The sequence below is a fragment of the Aethalodelphis obliquidens genome, unplaced genomic scaffold (assembly GCF_003676395.1).
Source record: "Aethalodelphis obliquidens isolate GAN/ISIS:26980383/991018 unplaced genomic scaffold, ASM367639v1 scaffold95, whole genome shotgun sequence".
NCBI classification, from domain to species: domain Eukaryota; kingdom Metazoa; phylum Chordata; class Mammalia; order Artiodactyla; family Delphinidae; genus Aethalodelphis; species Aethalodelphis obliquidens.
In genome coordinates this window covers 1,009,859-1,029,286 of record NW_020838039.1, presented here as the reverse complement: position 1 = coordinate 1,029,286, position 19,428 = coordinate 1,009,859, and the positions used below count along the sequence as shown (strand labels likewise).

Here is a 19,428-nt window from a genome sequence, read left to right as displayed (position 1 = left end):
TAATTATTGGTAATAAACACACTAGAGTGTTTAACACAACCTCAGTACAGTAGAAAATCGAAGGTCGTGTGTCCATTTCCTTGGTGGTGTAGGGCAGGGTGTTTGTTGTTTGAGATGGGACCAGAAGTGACAGCAGTGTGTCATTGTGGAGCCTTCTACCCCTGAGGGCTCCTGAAAGGAGGGCATCGTAGGAGGGGCTTCCATGATAGGAGTTCTGTTGATATGGTTGACCACTTAATCAAAAAAAGGCTGAAGGGGAGAAACGGTTAAAAAAGAGTACTTGTATACCCTAAATATTTTATTTTAACCCCAAACATGTAACTGTACAGTTGTATGCTAGTCTTTCGTTGTAAAACTAAGTATGGCCCGCTGCTTGGAGAGCCACACGCTTGTTCTTGCACATACCACACCACACTGATACATCAGCTCTAACTACCCAGTGCTTTTAAAGTGCAGCGAGAGCTCAGACACTTGAAAAGAAATCTCAGTGCAAAGTCATCTTCGGACTATGCACTTTCTCTGACATTTCTCACACGTCTAATTTGATTGAGAAATTTTTTTGTGGTAACACATTGATCAAATCATTCTTAGAAAAGCTCTCTTTTTACATGCACATGTCATTGGATTACATATACTTATTCAAGTTATATAATTTCAGTAACAAGTGCAAGTGTTCCAAACAAATTGGGAGCAAACCTAACATGCATGAGTTGGTAAGTTGCATCTCAGGTGGAGAGGAGCAGTAGAATTGTGCAAGCCTGTTAGAGTGTACAGAGGGCGTGGGAGAGTTGGTTAGTCAGGCCAGTAGGTTAAAAGGGAAGGTTGGTAAAGGATGCTTTTGCTGTATTTCTGCATTGTGTAAATAAACATTGAAATGAGATTCCTGTTCATGGATATTTATTTTAAAAATGGACATTGAAGACACCCTATGAGTTAAACAGACATTGACGGAATATTTGCTCAGTAGTCAGGCCTATGCTGATGATTGTCCTGATGCTACAAAAAATGAACAAGGAACAAAACATAATGGATAGAGTATAGACTTAAACTGAATTTGAATCTTGGCTTTGCTATTTAAATGCCATGTGACCTTGTCCATATTCCTTAACCTCTCTGAGCCTGATTTTCTTGTCTGAAAAAGGGGGATGATTCTGTTCTTTCTTATATAAGACCTTGTGGAACACTGTGATTAGATAACTGGTTTATATAGAGGTGAGACATGCTGGGACTTCATTAAGAGCCCGGTTGGGATTGAGACTTGAGCCAGAAATAAATGGAGCTAGGAATAAGGGCGTAATTTGGGGCAGGGCGGGTGGCAAGCACTCAATAAATATTTTTTAAATTGAGGGTGGCATGCATTCCAAATTAAAATGTTCAAGGGTGAGTGACAAATTCAGGTATGAATGAGGTGCTTCAGGATGCATGGCAGCAGGGTCTTGTGGTGGTGCCTACTGTTAGGCTGATGACAATGTCTTTGATTCAGGAAGAGCTCCCCTGAGTGAACAGTGATCCGAGCGTACAGCTCCTGTGTTCTGGCTTGTCTGGAAGGAGACTTGGTAAGGGCTAGGCAGTTGTAATGACCAGAGCTAAGTAAGTTTGGGATTGTGGTGTCTGTTAGGGAACGGACAGCAAACCCAGAATCTGGGGTCATGCTCAGTTCTGTGGGGCTTTAGGGTTCACATTGTGGCTTGGTAAGCATGGGGGTACTTTGGGGGAGCACACCACATTTAGCGCAGCAGGATTAATGACGGACCATAATCATTGATTAGGCTCCTAATAAACTTTGCAGTCTTGGTCAGGATCAGTTTAGGACTGAATTGGACTGAACTTGAAGATTTAAGGCTTTTAAGGTCTGCAGCTAGACCAGGCTAGTTCACATAAAAATTAATAACGATTTTACTGCTTTTTATACATGGCTTGCTCTTTCCCTTTCATACTTTTAAGCTATTGAGCTTGCCTGTTTTTCCACTGCCAGTATTGGTCCTGATAAATTCCAATTTTCAATAATAGTTCATTAAAAATTTATGGAGCATCCATTTTGTGCCAGACAATGTTCCAGCCGTTGGTGATGCAATATCAAACAAGACAGGCAAGGCTTCTGTCCTGAGAAATGTAAAGCCTCTTACTTTACATGTAATTGGGTGTTTCTAGTGACTGTATATATGTGTACATTAGCCAGCGTGCATCATTCTTAGGATCTAGGTATCTAAGTGATATAATTAGTAATCAGAGGATTGTGTGGTTAGTGTGGAGTCACAGAGAAGGGGGTTTGCTTCAAATGGATAAGAGAGGGCTCTAATGAACTATCAAACACACATTTCTAGTGACTAGAATATTGATTGAGTGCCATCAAATCCAGTGTCTCTCCACACTGTGTGGTATCCAGAAAAACTCTGACAAATAACTGCTCTTCAGATAACCCATTTCTGAACATTTGATATTCAGTAGTTGTCTTTTCTACCCTCAATCACTTGAGCATGTGACAAACTGTACCAGCCACAGTGCTTGTTGAGGCCAGAATTCCAACCAGAGGGTAGAGGGCTGTAGTATTTTTGAACTATCCATCTGTCTCCATATGGAAATTGAATAACATGGACCATTTTGCACCTTATGTTAAAAATAATTTTTTCTGACAGAGACTATAACTGTACACTTGGTTATGGTTTAAGCTTGGTTACAGTCATGTTCTAGATCTGCCCTTTAGTTATCCTGATTGAATGACCATTCTCCATTCTCAGCCACGCATTTAGAAGTTGCCCAAGTACCAAAGGAGTTCCGTAGAAGGAAGGTTCATCTTCAAGGTGAACAAAACATCTACTGAACAGTTTTACAAATTTTTACAGTGGCATCTTAGCATAAAATTATTTAAGTGAGTATATAATACTGCATATTTAAATTATTGTTGAACAACTCAACATAATAAGGAGCCCTTAGATTGGCCGTCTGCTAGAAACTTCATGGGCCGGTGGACTCTGGCTAGTTGTCCTATTAGAATTCAAAGCTCAAATCTTGAACTTACTATTGACTTCACTAATGGCCTTGAGTAAGACATTAGCCTTTCTGTCTGTTTTACAGCTATTAAATGAGGCTAATGATGCTTTGACACCTCGTAGAAATGTTGTAAAATATACTAGTTAAAGCTTCTAAAAATATTAAAGTGCTCTATGAACGTTAGCCAGAAAATGGAACAGCAATAAAAAGACTTGAGACTGTGAGGAAGAAGAACTCATTTGAGATTGTTTGGGATCGCTGGATAAAAAGTGCTCATGTAATCTTTCCCTTACTCTATATTCTCAGTCTTTATAACCAGGATGTATTATTTGTGACCAAAAAAAAAAAAAAAGATTCTTAATTTGCTATTAATTTCTCTCCACCCAACAAGTCTTGTGTATTTGGATTACTGTGGAGACAGCACTCTGGAGTGATGGCAGTACTGTTTCATATCTTCGATTTATAACAGCCTTTTCCATTGGTTTGACTGTGGTGGCTGCAGATATTTCTCATAGCAGAGTCTACAGAAAGCTTACTGGTTTTCCACTTGAATTCTGTTTCTCTTATGAGGTAGAGCATTAAGTCCTTTGTGTCTAAAAGGGTTTTGGCAGAGGATGTGCTTGGAAAACACTTGTTAAAACTTAAAAAAAAAAAATGCCTTGAATCAAACCTTTAGGATTAGTGGTTGTTTATGGTATAGCAATGAAAATCCTATCATGGGAGTGAATTTATCTGACATTCTAATACCTAGAGATCTGTTAACTTAGTATTTTATCACTTTACCAGAATAGTGATAATTTTAGTTTATTGTTATTATCCAGAGGCAAAAATGATGACTTTCTTTTACATTAATAATTACTGTAAAATTTTAAATTATTTACAATTGAGTTTTGATCTTAACTGTATTTTATTATGTTTTAAGTTAGAACTCGGTAAGCCTCATAATTTTAACCAAAATATTTGACCAATGAGAACATCCATTTTTAATCATGCCAGTTAAATTATGTTTTACTCTATATAAATTAAGAGTATAGAACAGATGAAGAACTTATTTAAAATTTAATATGGAAGAAGCCATTGAGGTCAGCTAGTTTGAGATAATCTAGTAGCTTTATTATAAGAATATCCTATAGAACTAGATGGACATCACACTTGAAGTGGTTTTTTAAGTTCTTGTTTGGAGAAAAGCTAGTTACTCCAGAAGCATTAGTAATTATGTTATTTGCTGTAACTTCATATCATTAAAATACATAATCTTTGAAGATGTCCAGACGGTTGAGTCATTTTGGAGTTCATGTTTTAAGGCGCTGCATGTGGTATATAAAAGGTATTTATCTTGATGAACAAAAAATGACTCTATCCTGATTATGACTTAGCATCTTATAAGCAACATTGAATAATTTGTGCAAGGATGAGAAAAATTCGAAATAAATCCTTATCAGGTGGATTATTTTTTCTTGATCTTTGCTTCATGTTTAGGTATGGAGCCTGTGTGGGAGAAAGGACGTTTGCATCTGGCATGTGGCCAGTGTTAAGGGTCTGTCTGTCCAAACCAGTTTAGGTGGTTAGAGTCTAGAGCTGTTAATTTATCTGTGATTCTGGCATATGTGGTTTGAGATAAGCCAAAGGTTTTATAAGCCCTAGCATTATTGACATACAATTTTTAAAAATTATTACCTTTTGAACCTTGATGTATTAATCCCATTGTCAGGTTAGTAAAATTAATGCACTTCTGATCATCTGTTTTTTATTTAATATTCATTTATTTATTTTTGGCTGCGTTGGGTCTTTGTTGCTGCACGAGGGCTTTCTCTAGTTGCAGCAAGCGGGGGCTACTCTTCCTTGCAGGCTTCTCATTGCAGTGGCTTCTCTTGTTGTGGAGCATGAGCTCTAGGTGCGCGGGCTCAGTAGTTGTGGCTTGCGGGCTGTAGAGCGCAGGCTCAGTAGTTGTGGCGCATGGGCTTAGTTGCTCCACGGCATGTGGGATCTTCCCGGACCAGGGATCAAACCCGTTTCCCCTGCCAGTGCAGGCGGGTTCTTAACCACTGTGCCACCAGGGAAGCCCTGATCATCTGGCTTAAGTGTACTTGTGCCTTTCCTGAGGACATATAATTTATGATAACTTTACTTTGTGAAAGTATAGCTGTACCACTAACATGTATTCAGAAGCTTTATGATGACTAGTGTAGAAATTTGGTCATGTAAGTACATTTGATTTTTTTGGGGGGGTTAGTTTCTTATTTAGGGTTCTATCAGATAGGATTATTATTTTCCAGTAAAAATTTTGTTTCATAATTTATAAAGTCCTTCCACTGACCTCTGGTTAATCTCAGTGGTGGCTTAAAGTGATCGTTTCCCCCCCACCTGGTGGGCTGTAGATTACATTCCATAGATTTTAACTGTTCAATTTGCTGTTCAGTTTGCTAAGTGTTAACAAATGCATACACCTGTTAACCCCACCCAAATCAAGATATTGAACATTTATAACTTCAGGCCCCTTCCCTGTAAATCCCTCACCCTAACTCGAGGGTGATATGATCTCTATTATAATATATTAATTTTACCTCTTGAACTTCATATAAATAGAACCACATAGAATGTATTCTTCTGAGGCTGACTTTTTTGGCACAACGTAACATTTGTGAGATTCACGTATATTACCACATGTTCCAGTAGTTTGTTCTCCCTTATAAATATGCTGAGTACTCCTTTGTGTGGATTTACTGCAATTTACCATGTTGAGGAACATGTGTTTAAAGTTTTTGGCTGTTATGAAGAAAAGTTAAAGCACTTTGATAAGGGACATTAACAATAACACACTATAATTAAGCTCTAGTTGGGGTCAGGTAGAGGCTGTTATTAAGATGGATGAACTTATTTAATTGCCTATTATATATGATTTTATTTTTTTTCTTTTTCTTTGTTTTGCTTAACATGTGTTTTCTTATCATGTATTTTCTCACTTTTCATTCTCCAGAAATAATTTGATTTTATCTTACAATCTCTTTTTTATGTTAAGTCTAGGCTTTGAGAAACAAAGTTGAGAGATGATGTATGAATATTGATTGCAGACAAGGTTGAGAGGAGAGAACACAGAATAATTTCTGATGAAAAATAACATGTACCTGAAAAGAGCTATTTGTCTAAGGAGTAAGCATGTATGACATGTGTGTGTGTTTGTGTGTATGAGAGAGAGAGTGTGTGTGCACATATGCACATGCATATATGTCTGTTTTGATTTAGCATTATATTTACAAAAAAACAAAAAAAATCTTTAAAAATTATTAGCAGTCTCTTCAGCCTTGAAAAAATCCCATTGAAGTAAATTTGGTAATCTGTGGGGTCCTCTGAATAATATAAAGCAATTTAAAAAGAAGATGGAAAAGGAATAGGCATGGACAAAAAGGACGAGAGGAAGGAGAGGACAGAACGAGAAAGAGAGTAAGAGGAGGATGTAGGATGTAACTGAGTCATACTGTGCCCTCACATGACGCAATTTTTTTCTTTAAAATAGAGATCTTGCTTAAGGCCTTACTCATTTTATTACACATGTAAAGTTGTTCCCCATTAACTATTCTATGATACCTACTGAACACTGATGGTTAGATAAAGACTCTCCCGTTTTTATCAACATTACAGATTTTGGAACAAGGAAGAAATATTTGTTGATGGAAGAATAATAACCCTTGGTAAAGGATCTCTTAAATTGATCATATTAGGAATTTTCTTTTTTCCTTCATTTAAAAAATTTCTGGTTTTCAGACATGTTTGAATGAAAGTTTAATCCAATCCTATTTGTGCTTAGACCAGATGACTGACACAAAAGGGAGATAATGAATATGAACTATTTTGACAATTATATTTGGCAGTTAATTTGGTGATTATCATCCATAGTTGTAAATATATCTATGCAACACCTTTGAAAAGTCAGAGGTGTCCTTAGTCCCCTGTATTGAGATGTATATCTTACTTCTGTTCTTTGAGTTAACTGATAATCTTGGCCCTTTAAACTTGTCTGTTTTTATTTTAATTAAAAAAATATATATTTTTGAGGACCACTGATAGCACTTGTCAGTGTCTATTTTCTTCTTTAGACAGTAGGTCGATGCCTTAACCTCACAACCCTGATCTAACCGACTTAAATTCTGGTTATGAAGGTAGTTGTTTGTGAAATTCTGAGGTTGTGAAAAGGAAGAATCTTAGAGGATCTGATGGAGATACAGAAGAGAATTTTGACCTATAGAAGTAAAATGTATGTTCAGTTTGTCGAGAGACCAGCAGTCATGTGTTTTGATTTGTAGTAATTATAGAGAGGAGAGACTAAAGGAGAGGAGATTAAAATGGATTAATTCTGATTAATGATAGGAGAAATAGAATAAAATATTCTTCTTGGAAGAAGGGACTACCTGCCTTCTGTGTTTCAGTTACTTTGCTAAATGCTGACCTCACTTAGTCTTTGTAACATCCTGGACAGAGGATGTTTATCTTTTTTTTACAAATCAGAGAATTCCAGCTCTGAGGGGCTAAGTGACTATGGTGATACAGTGAGTATGGAGCTTATCCAGCCTTCAAGGCCAGAGCTCTCTAACTCTAGAGCTTGTGGTAGAGTTTCCATTCTCCATTCTTTACACACTAACTCCATTCTGCCCCTGAGGCTTTACAGGAACTCAGTGACAGATTGGGGATTAATATCTACAGCTCCTGAGTACTCTCATGGCTGTGAACTTTAGACTTTGAGATCCAGAGACCACTGTGAAGGGCAGGAGCACTCGGATGATGGAAACTCCACATGCCCCTACCAAATGTAAGCACTGCCTTTTAGAATCCAGGCTCTAGGATGACTGGTATATTTGTTCATTTTGTTCACTCTCAAATCCCCAGAACCTAGACTAGTGGTTGGTATTAATTAGAAGCTCAATAAACGTTTTTCAAATGAATAATGAGGGAATGCCCATAGGATAGGTTGGCCCTGTTTGATGAATCGAGGCTGAGCCAGGCAAGAGGTCCTGGCAGGACAGGAGGAAGGGGACCTGGGAACAGACATTTGTACTTTCTGGGCAGGGACTCAGGGTCATGATTTTGGTTTCTCAGAGAAGTGGTCAGTACACAGTACAGTAGGGTCCACTGGGAGAAAGGACCTAGTTAGGGGAGCATGTGGGCTGGAAATGGGTCTGGGGAGCAGAGCATCACAGTGCCCAGGGCCACATCAGTGTGGGGATAAATTAGTGCCCACTGGGTTGAGCTGCTTAATTAGAGCCCCAATGTTCTCTCTGCTTAGAGATAAGATTAGATTCAGATCTAAAGCTTCCAGCTATGGAACTGATGGATGCAAGGGCAGGGAGGCGAGCTGTCATTGAAGGACCCATGGACCACTTTCTTTACTAATGTCCACAATGTGTTAGGAAAAATGAATCCTGTGGGAATGTTCAGGTGTTTTGTTTGTTCAACATTGTCTTACTAATCAAGTTCCTTGAGATCAAAGGAACGTGATTGATGTCCATTAAACTTTTTCTAGTATGATTATAGGTTAAAGCTGTGTATTCACTTAATTTTATAATATGATTGTATCTTATTGCAAATATTTTAGAAATATTAGTTTTTCAACCATTATTAGTTTTCATTGTCATTGATTATAATATTTCATTATGTGAGTGTAACATAATTTAGTTAATTGTCATACTGTTCAATCTTTAGTTGTTTCTGTTTTTTTCCCTACTCTTATAAGTAATGCTAAAGTAGAATTCATGGATGTAGCCTGTTTCATTTTTTGAACTATTTTCTCAAGGTACATTCCCAGAACATACTTTCAGGGTCAAAGGCTTTAAACTTTTATATTTTTTGGTAGCTCTTTATGAATGTTGCCTGTTTCCTTTCTAAGAGAGCTGACTAGTTTACAGAGACAGCAAAAATGTGCTAGGGGCCAAGGTCTACTACACCTTGACCTGAATGTTTGATGTTAATTTTTTTAATCAGTAGTCATAAAATGCTCTTATTTTAATTTATATGATAATTAGTGAGGTATCAAATATATTTTCTATTTTTGTATGTTGTGTTTGTTCTTTTCCAAATTGTCCCTGATTATATCTTTTACTTTTAGAATATTTGATGCAAAAAGAAAGCAACCTTATGCTTATTGTGAATGATCTGGCATAGAACGTCATCTTGTGAGGGAGAAAGGAAATCGTGGCATTTCATTGTAATGGGATTGAATGTTCAAACTAAGAACAAAAGCCTTGAATTAGCGCTAATGTGCTACTCTGGTCATGTGCCAGGCACTGTGTTGAATGGTTGACCAACTTTTTAAATTTTTTCAACAACTCTGCAAGGTAGGTGCTGTCTTCATTGTACATTTGAGTCACTGTTGACTAAGTTGGAGACTTTAGAGAAAACTTGGGTTAAAAATAATGGAAGAAACAGCTGTAAAAAGGGTAGTATAGGAGAGGGGGCTTTCATCCTGCCTGAAAACCATATTGCCCCCATATTTCTTCTTTCAGTGCTACCTTTGCCTTTCTCCTTCATTTATTATATCATTGGAAATCACATCAATTACAGATGTGTTCTACTTAAGAGTCAGCCTCTTTTAAAACTTTAAATACCTCTGGAAGGAATTTGTCCTGGAAGGTGATGTGTTATTAACTCTTAATATGAACTAATAATAAGATGGCTTTCCTTTTGACCCTGCTGGCAGTAGCTATCCCAAGGAATGGAGCTTGGGTTGGGGGGGAGGGTGTTCGGAGGGGGAAGTGAGGTAGGTGTATTTAGAGGATGAAACACTTAGCAGGAAAGGCAGATCTGGGTGGAGGATCATAGCTGGGTACACAGCACAGAGAACTGGCTGCCTGTGGCCCAGCTTTAGAGCTTTGAGATGTAGAAGTGCGAATGAGGTGGCAGGATGCCAACGACAAACACTTCCTATTTCAAAACTCTGTCCCTGGCCAGGCCTACATCCCAGAAAGAGGAAGGAAACTTTCTTCTTCCTTCTCTGTACCCACTGCCCCCTGAGGTCATAGCAGTCAAGTAGTAATATTATGTTCATTGCTATTGTGGTTTATAACTATTTTTAATACTGTTTCTATGAGTAAATGTGCAATGAGTGTCATGTAGCCAGTTGAAAAAATAAACTTGTGGAACATGACTTATTTATAAATTGGGGACTAAATGCAGATTTTAGAAGACATATGCTAATGAAAGTTATAGGTTATATTTCATAATGAGGCTTTTTTTAGTCTAACAACATATAGCTTCTTTAACTTTGGGGATAATTTCTACCCTCTGCTCTTGCCCTTCGGACAGCTATTTACATGTTTTCACGTCATTCCTGGCACACAAAGCCCTGGCACTTTAAATAAACAGGTGCTTCTGTTATGACTATAAGATGGCTGGGAAATTAATAAAAATTTGCTTTTTAGCAGTACACTGACTGTAACGTTAATAGGGACTGAGCTGTGAGCATCGTGTTTGCATGTTTTCCTAGACATCTGGAAATCTTACATCTATGGAATAATCAGACCCCATGGTATATCTTCTAATAAACACCCTGCTAATGGCTCAGGATTTAAAAGATTTACTACATAAATTATTTCCCCCTATGGAATAAGTACCCAAGCTGAAAATAAACTACAGATCCTAATAGCCAAGCAGAAGGAGTGTACTTGTCTAAGTGAAACATCTTATATGTAATTTGGCTTGTCAGACAATGTGAAGTAGGATGAAAGCTTCTTACTTTAAAATGTGCAGCTGGTGTAAGAGTGTCATTTGGGTGCTCATTGTTTGGCCTGGGTGTCTTCCGTGCCAAGTGTTCTACTTGTCTTCAGGAGTCAGCGGTAGCTTTCCCCCCACTTCTTTGTTTATTGCAGAAAACATCTCCACAGTATAAAATGTTTAGGCTTTATGTGTCTCCATATGTTGGAAATCAACATATCTCGATGGGAATTTTTTTTTCTGTTTAACAAAATGATAGCATATGGAGTTAAGTTTATTTAATCAGCTGGCATGTTCTTTTACTTCATGTTTCTCCGAGCACTTAAAGAGATTGCTATTCACATGAACAAGAAGAGGAATGTGTAGAACATCTTACTGTTCTACAAAACACTAGCTTTATGACTAAAGGCCTTTCAGCTTCATGGTACTCAGAGGACAGGCCAAACTGAGGCAGTTTATGGTGAGTGGTGGGTGATAGTCACTAAATAAACAGCTCACTTACCATTGCTGTATTGGCTAGAATTCTAGAGGTCCAGAAAGGCATTTCTTTACTTGCTTCTCCTTGACTTTCTTTAGAATAATATGTGACCATTTAAATGGTGCATATTCATGATTGAAAATTTAGAAGATAAAAAGAAGAAAATAGAAAGCCTCCATACTACTGTTAACCAGAGATAGCATCCCCATTAACAATTGTGGAATATTCCTCTAGTACTGTCTCTGTGTTTATGTGTATGTGTACTTACAAAAAAGGGGACTGTTTAGAAATTAGTTTTTTATACTAAATATATTAGGAACATTCTTCCTAGTCATTAACTATTTATCTACTATATCTCTTTTAATTCAGTGGGCCCGCCATATCTTCAGGTTCCACATGTGCGGATTCAACAAACCAGAGGTTAAAAATATTTTTAAAAAAAATTCCAGGAAGTTCCAAAAAGCTGTGTTCTGGTAACTTTTCACATAGCATTTAAACTGTATTTACAACTATTTACATAACATTTACATTTTATTAGGTATTATAATTAATCTATAGATGATTTGAAGTATATGGGAGGATATGTGTAGGTTATATGCAAATACTACACCATTTTATGTAAGGGACTTGAGCATCTGTGGATTTTGGTATCCTTGGAGGATCCTGAAACCAGTCCCCAGTGGAAACCGAGGGACATCTTTGCTTACAAAGTATTCAATTTTATTGATAATATGGAATTTGCATAATCTACCCATTGTTATTGGACATGTAAGTTCTTTTCAATTTTCGATATTATAAACAGCACTGTAATTAATATTATAACTAAATATATCCACATCCACAGTTTGTTCCATGTGTAGTATAATAGACTGGGGTTCCCCCGAAAGCAAAGCTTTTGGGCAGTTAGTTTAGTTAGAAAGTGATCCAAGAGAGTGACAGTGAGTATATGGGGGATTTGAATTGAAAAGGAGGGAAAACCATTTCAAAATGTGGTATAGATATAAATGTGACATGTTTATTTTCACCAGGACCTTTTCAGGGGCCTTATGAAATGTGTCTCAGAGCTATCTGCTTGGGGAAGAAAATGGGGAAGCATTTATCTGTCATCTTCCTTTGAACCATTCTCCACTGGTCCAGGGTGGTCCCATAAGCATTGTTTCCCCTGTGCTTCCAGGTTGTGCATGTGTGGGTCCCTAAGTGCACCCCCAGTAGGCAGCCACAGACAGGTATGGTAGGGGCTGGGGTGAGGCACTGGTAAGTTACATCTTCACAAAGGTGATCAAGTCCTACTTGCACTTGGTTGTTGCAGTGGTAGCTTGAACAAGAGGTGGGACTGAGAGGATTTGCAGTAGGACACAAGTGTCCCATATACATTTTGGAATAGTATTTCTGGGTCAAAAGACATCCAAAATTGTATCTCTTAAAATACAAATACCCACCAGAGTAACAAATTAATTTACTTTCAGGTTGACTTATTTATTAAGCACCTATTTATTCTCCTGCTACCTGAGGATACAACAGAGGGTAGAACAGATGTGACTACTGTCTCAGAGTATATGTTCTTTTGCAGGGATAGAGAGAGTCAATGTGGGAACAGATACGTAAAGATTGATTCTGACACTGCTGAGTTTTACAAAGCAAATGAAATGGAGCGATGCTGGTAGTAGTGACCTGCAGGAGCTGAGACCCTGGTGAGAGCATCAGGGTTGATGGAATAGAACTAAGGGGGAAACGTAGGAGGAGTCTGTAGGAAGGAGTGGTGAGGGCCAGCCCCTAGACAAACTGCCTACTTTACATTTTTTCGTAGGGCTTGGCATACCCAAGAGAGATGTTTTAGCTTTTGGAATGTGGTCCTCTCTCAATATATATACTAAATGGGAATTAATCACTTTTAGATTCTTAGAATATATCATTAATACTCAGACTATATTAACAATATAATTGCTTTTTCTTTGACATTTTGTAATACACTTCAGGATCTTAGAGTGCCTTAGGATTTTAAAAATCAATCTCAGAGTTAATACTAGTGAAGCATATTGAAAAGGAAACAAATGAAAATTTTCCATTAGATCATAGTGCTTTGTGGCTATAGAGGTTTATTGTATCAATATACTTCCATTTCAACCTGAATCAAGATGATGGAGTAGAAGGACGTGCTCTCACTCCCAGTGGTGAGAGCACCAGAATCACAACCAGCTGCTGGACAATCATTGACAGGAAGACACTGGAACTCACCAAAAAAGATACCCCACATCCAAAGACAAAGGAGAAGCGACAATAAGATGGTAAGACTGGCACAATCATAGTAAAATCAAATCCCATAACTGTTGGGTGGGTGACTCACAGACTGGAAAAAACATATACCACAGAAGTACACCCACTGGAGTGAAGGTTCTGAGCCCCATGCCAGGCTTCCCAAACTGGGGGTCTGGCAACGGGAGGAGGAATTCCTAGAGAATCAGACTTTGAAGGCTAGTGGGATTTGATTGCAGGACTTCAACAGGACTGGGGGAAACAGAGACTTCACTCTTGGAGGGCACACACAAAGTAGTGTGCGCATCGGGACCCAGGGAAAGGAGCAGTGAACCCAGGGGAGATTGAACCAGACCTAACTGCTAGTGTTGGAGGCTCTCCTGCAGAGGTGGGGGTTGACTGTGGCTCACTGTGGGGACAAGGACACTGTCAGCAGAAATTCTGGGAAGTACTCCTTGGTGTGAGCCCTCCCAGAGTCTGCCATTAGCCCCAACAAAGAGCCCAGGTAGGCTCCACTGCTGGGTTGCCTCAGGCCAAACAACCAACAGGGAGGGAACCCAGCCGCACCCATCAGCAGTCAAGTGGATTAAAGTTGAGCTCTGCCCACCAGAGCAGCAGTCAGCTCTACCCACCACCAGTCCATCTCATCAGGAAACTTGCACAAGCCCCTTAGATAGCTTCATCCACCAGAGGGCAGAGGGCAGAAGCAAGAAGAACTACAGTCCTGCAGCCTGTGGAACAAAAACCACATTCACAGAAAGACAGACAAGATGAAAAGGCAGAGGGCTATATACCAGATGAAGGAACAAGATAAAACCCCAGAATAACAACTAAATGAAGTGGAGATAGGCAACCTTCCAGAAAAAGAATTCAGAATAATGATAGTGAAGGGGATCTAGGACCTCAGAAAAAGAATGGAGGCAAAGATCGAGAAGATGCAAGAAATGTATAACAAAGACCTAGAAGAATTAAAGAACAAACAAACAGAGATGAACAATACAATAACTGAAATGAAAACTACACTAGAAGGAATCAATAGCAGAATAACTGAGGCAGAAGAATGGATAAGTGACCTGGAAAACAGAATGGTGGAATTCACTGCTGCGGAACAGAATAAAGAAAACAGAATGAAAAGAAACGAAGACAGCCTAAGAAACCTCTGGAACAATGTTAAACACAACAACATTCGCATTATAGGGGTCCCAGAAGGAGAAGAGAGAGAGAAAGGACCTGAGAAAATATTTGAAGAGATTATAGTCGAAAACTTCCCAAACATGGGAAAGGAAATAGCCACCTAAGTCCAGGAAGTGCAGTGAGTCCCATACAGGATAAACCCAAGGAGAAACACACTGAGACACATAGTAATCAAATTAGCAAAAATTAAAGACAAAGAAAAATTATTGAAAGCAGCAAGGGAAAAACAACGAGTAACATACAAAGGAATTCCCATAAGGTTAACAGCTGATTTCTCAGCAGAAACTCTACAAGCCAGAAGGGAGTGGCATGACATACTTAAAGTGATGAAAGGGAAGAACCTACAACCAAGATTACTCTACCCGGCAAGGATCTCATTCAGATTCGATGGAGAAATCAAAAGCTTTACAGACAAGCAAAACCTAAGAGAATTCAGCACCACCAAACCAGCTCTACAACAGATGCTAAAAGAACTTATCTAAGTGGGAAACACAAGAGAAGAAAAGAACCTACAAACCCCAAACAAATAAGAAAGTAGTCATAGGAACATACATATCAAAAATTACCTTAAACGTGAATGGATTAAATGCTCCAACCAAAAGACATAGGCTTGCTGAATGGATACAAAAACAAGACCCATATATATGCTGTCTACAAGAGACCCACTTCAGACCTAGGGACACAGACAGATTGAAAGTGAAGGGATGGAAAAAGATATTCCATGCATGTGGAAATCAAAAGTAGCAATAATCATATCAGATAAAATAGACTTTAAAATAAAGAATGTTACAAGAGACAAGGAAGGACACTACATAATGATCAAGGGATCAATCCAAGAAGAAGATATGACAATTATAAAGATATATGCACCCAACATAGGAGCACCTCAATACATAAGGCAACTGCTAACAGCTATAAAAGAGGAAATCGACAGTAACAGAATAATAGTGGGGGACTTTAACACCTCACTTACACCAATGGACAGATCATCCGAACAGAAAATTAATAAGGAAACAGAAAAATGACACAATAGACCAGGATTTAATTGATGTTTACAGGACATTCCATCCAAAAACAACAGATTACACTTTCTTCTCAAGTGCACATGGAACATCCTCCAGGATAGATCATGTCTTGGGTCACAAATCAAGCCTCAGTAAATTTAAGAAAATTGAAATCATATTAAGCATCTTTTCTGACTACAATGCTCTGAGATTAGAAATGAATTACAGGGGAAAAAACGTAAACAACACAAACACATAGAGGCTAAACAGTACATTACTAAATAACCAAGAGATCACTGAAGAAATCAAAGAGGAAATCAAAATATACCTAGGGACAAATGACAATGAAAACATGACAATCCAAAACCTATGGAATGGAGTAAAAGCAGTTCAAAGAGGGAAGTTTATAGCTATACAAGCCTACCTCAAGAAACAAGAAAATTCTGAAACAAACAATCTAACCTTACACCTAAAGGAACTAGAGAAAGAAGAACAAACAGAACCCAAAGTTAGCAGAAGGAAAGAAATCATAAAGATCAGAGCAGAAATAAATGTAATAGAAACAAAGAAAACAATAGCAAAGATCAATAAAACTAAAAGCTGGTTCTTTGAGAAGATAAACAAAATTGACAAACCATTAGGCAGACTCATCAAGAAAAAGGGGGAGAAGACTCAAATCAATAAAATTAGAAATTAAAAAGGAAAAGTTACAATAGGCAACACAGAAATACAAAGCCTCCTAAGAGACTACTACAAGCAAATCTCTGCCAATAAAATGGACAACCTGGAAGAAATGGACAAATTCTTAGAAAGGTATAACCTTCCAAGACTGAACCAGGAAGAAATAGAAAATATAAACAGACCAATCACAAGTAATGAAATTGAAACTGTGATTAAAAATCTTCCAACAAACAAAAGTCCAGGACCAGATGGCTTCACAGGTGAATTCTATCAAACATTTAGAGAAGTGCTAACACCCATCCTTCTCAAACTCTTCCAGAAAATTGCAGAGGAAGGAACACTCCCAAACTCATTCTGTGAGGCCACCATCACACTGATACCAAAACCAGACAAAGATACTAGAAGAAAATAAAATTATAGACCAATATCACTGATGAATATAGATGCAAAAATCCTCAACAAAATGCTAGCAAACAGAATCCAACAACACATTAAAGGGTCATACACCATGATTAAGTGGGATTTATCCCAGGGATGCAAGGATTCTTCAGTATATGCAAATCAATCAATGTGATACACCATATTAAGAAACTGAAGAATAAAAACCATATGATCATCTCAATAGATGCAGTAAAAGCTTTTGACAAAATTCAACACCCATTTATGATAAAAACTCTCCAGAAAGTGGGCATAGAGGGAACCTACCTCAACATAATAAAGGTCATATATGACAGACCCACAGCAAACATCATTCTCAATGGTGAAAAACTGAAAGAGTTTCCTCTAAGATCATGAACAAGACAAGGATATCCACTCTCACCATTATTATTCAACATAGTTTTGGAAGTCCTAGCCACAGCAGTCAGAGAAGAAAAAGAAATAAAAGGAATATAAAATGGAAAAGAATAAGTGAAACTGTCACTGTTTGCAGACAGCATGATACTATACATGGAGAATCCTAAAGATGCCACCAGAAAACTGCTAGAGCTAATCAATGAATTTGGTGAAGTAGCAGGATACAAAATTAATGCACAGAAATCTCTTGCATTCCTACACACTAATGATGAAAAATCTGAAAGAGAAATTAAGGAAACACTCCCAGTTACCACTGCAACAAAAAGAATAAAATACCTGGGAATAAACCTACCTAGGGAGACAAAAGACCTGTATGCAGAAAACTGTAAGACACTGATGAAAGAAATTAAAGATGATACTAACAGATGGAGAGATATACCATGTTCTTGGATTGGAAGAATCAATATTGTTAAAATGACTATACTACTCAAAGCAATCTACAGATTCAAAGCAATCCCTATCAAATTACCAATGGCATTTTTTAAGGAAGTAGAACAAAAAATCTTAAAATTTGTATGGAGACACAAAAGACCCCAAATAGCCAAAGCAGTCTTGAGGGAAATAAACGGAGCTGGAGGAATCAGACTCCCTGACTTCAGTCCGTACTACAAAGCTACAGTAATCAAGATAATATGGTACTGGCACAAAAACAGAGATATAGGTTAATGGAACAGGATAGAAAGCCCAGAGATAAACCCACACACCTATGGTCAACTAATCTATGACAAAGGAGGCAAGGATATACAATGGAGAAAAGACAGTCTCTTCAATAAGTGGTGCTGGGAAAACTGGACAGCTACATGTAAAAGAATGAAATTAGAGCACTTCCCAACACCATACACAAAAATAAAGTCAAAATGGATTAGAGACCTAAATATAAGACCAGACACTATAAAACTCTTAGAGGCAAACATAGGAAGAACACTCTTTGAGATAAATCACAGCAAGATCTTTTTTGATCCACCTCCTACAGTAATGGAAAAAAAAACCCAAAAATAAACAAATGGGACCTAATGTAACTTCAGAGCATTTGCACAGCAAAGTAAACCATAAACTAGAAAAAAGGATAACCCTCAGAATGGGAGAAAATATTTTCAAATGAATCAACGGGCAAAGTATTAATCTCCAAAATATATAAACAGCTCATGTAGCTCAATATTAAAAAAACCAACAATCCAATCCAAAAATGGGCAGAAGACCTAAATAGACATTTCTCAATGAAGACATACAGATGGCCAAGAAGCACATGAAAAGCTGCTCAACATCACTAATTATTAGAGAAATGCAAATCAAAACTACAATGAGGTATTACCTCAGACCAGTTAGAATGGGCATCATCAGAAAATGTACAAACAACAAATGCTGGAGAGGGTGTGGAGAAAAGGGAACCGTGTTGCACTGATGGTGAATGTAAATTGATACAGCCACTATGGAGAACAGTATGCAGGTTCCTCAAAAAACTAAAAATAGAATTACCATATGATCCAGCAATCCCGCTACTGGGCATATACCCAGAGAAAACCATAATTCAAAAAGGCACATGCACCCCAATGTTCATTGCAGCACTATTTACAATAGCCAGGTTATGGAAGCAACCTAAATGCCCATCGACTGATGAATGGTTAAAGAAGATGTGGTACATATATACAACGGAATATTACTCAGCTGTAAAACGGAACGAAATTGGGTCATTTGTTGAGACGTGGATGGATCTGGAGACAGTCATACAGAGTGCAGTAAGTCAGAAAGGGAAAAACAAATATCGTATATTAACGCGTATATGTGGAACCTAGAAAAATGGTACAGATGAACCAGTTTGCAGGGCAGAAATTGAGACACAGATGTAGAGAACAAACATATGGACACCAAGTGGGGAAAGCCGCGGTGGGGTGTCGGTGGTGGTGTGATGAATTGGGTGAGTGGGATTGACATGTATACACTGATGTGAATAAAATTGATGACTAAGAAGAACCTGCTGTATAAAAAAATAAATTAAATTTAAAAATTAAAAAAAAAAAGATTAGGAGACCAAGGACCTGAGACCCTGCACACACCGTAATGTTGTCAGCAACCCATCCCTTGGGAAGTACTGTTATAAAACGCCTTATCAAATCCTCCTGGGTTGGAACACATAGTTTTTTGAGGCAGGAGGCTGCTGTGTCCCCCTTTGCCTGGCAAAGTAATAAAACTATTCTTTAAAAAAAAAAATATATATATATATATATATGTATACTTCCATTTCATATATGAAGCAGCACTATTCAATTACTT

General features: G+C 37.9%; 1 protein-coding gene across 11 annotated transcripts in view; it reads left to right on the top strand.

Annotated features, from left to right (window-relative positions):
* Positions 1-19,428, top strand: part of KLHL2 (kelch like family member 2) — a 126,704-nt gene that overhangs the window by 47,760 nt on the left and 59,516 nt on the right. The window contains exon 1 of one of the 11 annotated variants that reach the window (XM_027095908.1): positions 9,093-9,317. The exons of the other annotated variants lie outside the window; for them this stretch is intronic. Within the exon in view, the coding sequence (XP_026951709.1) occupies positions 9,276-9,317 (42 nt within the window). The 5' untranslated portion in view covers positions 9,093-9,275. Of the gene's footprint in view, positions 1-9,092; positions 9,318-19,428 lie in introns of those variants that run through there. 11 annotated transcript variants of the gene reach the window in all.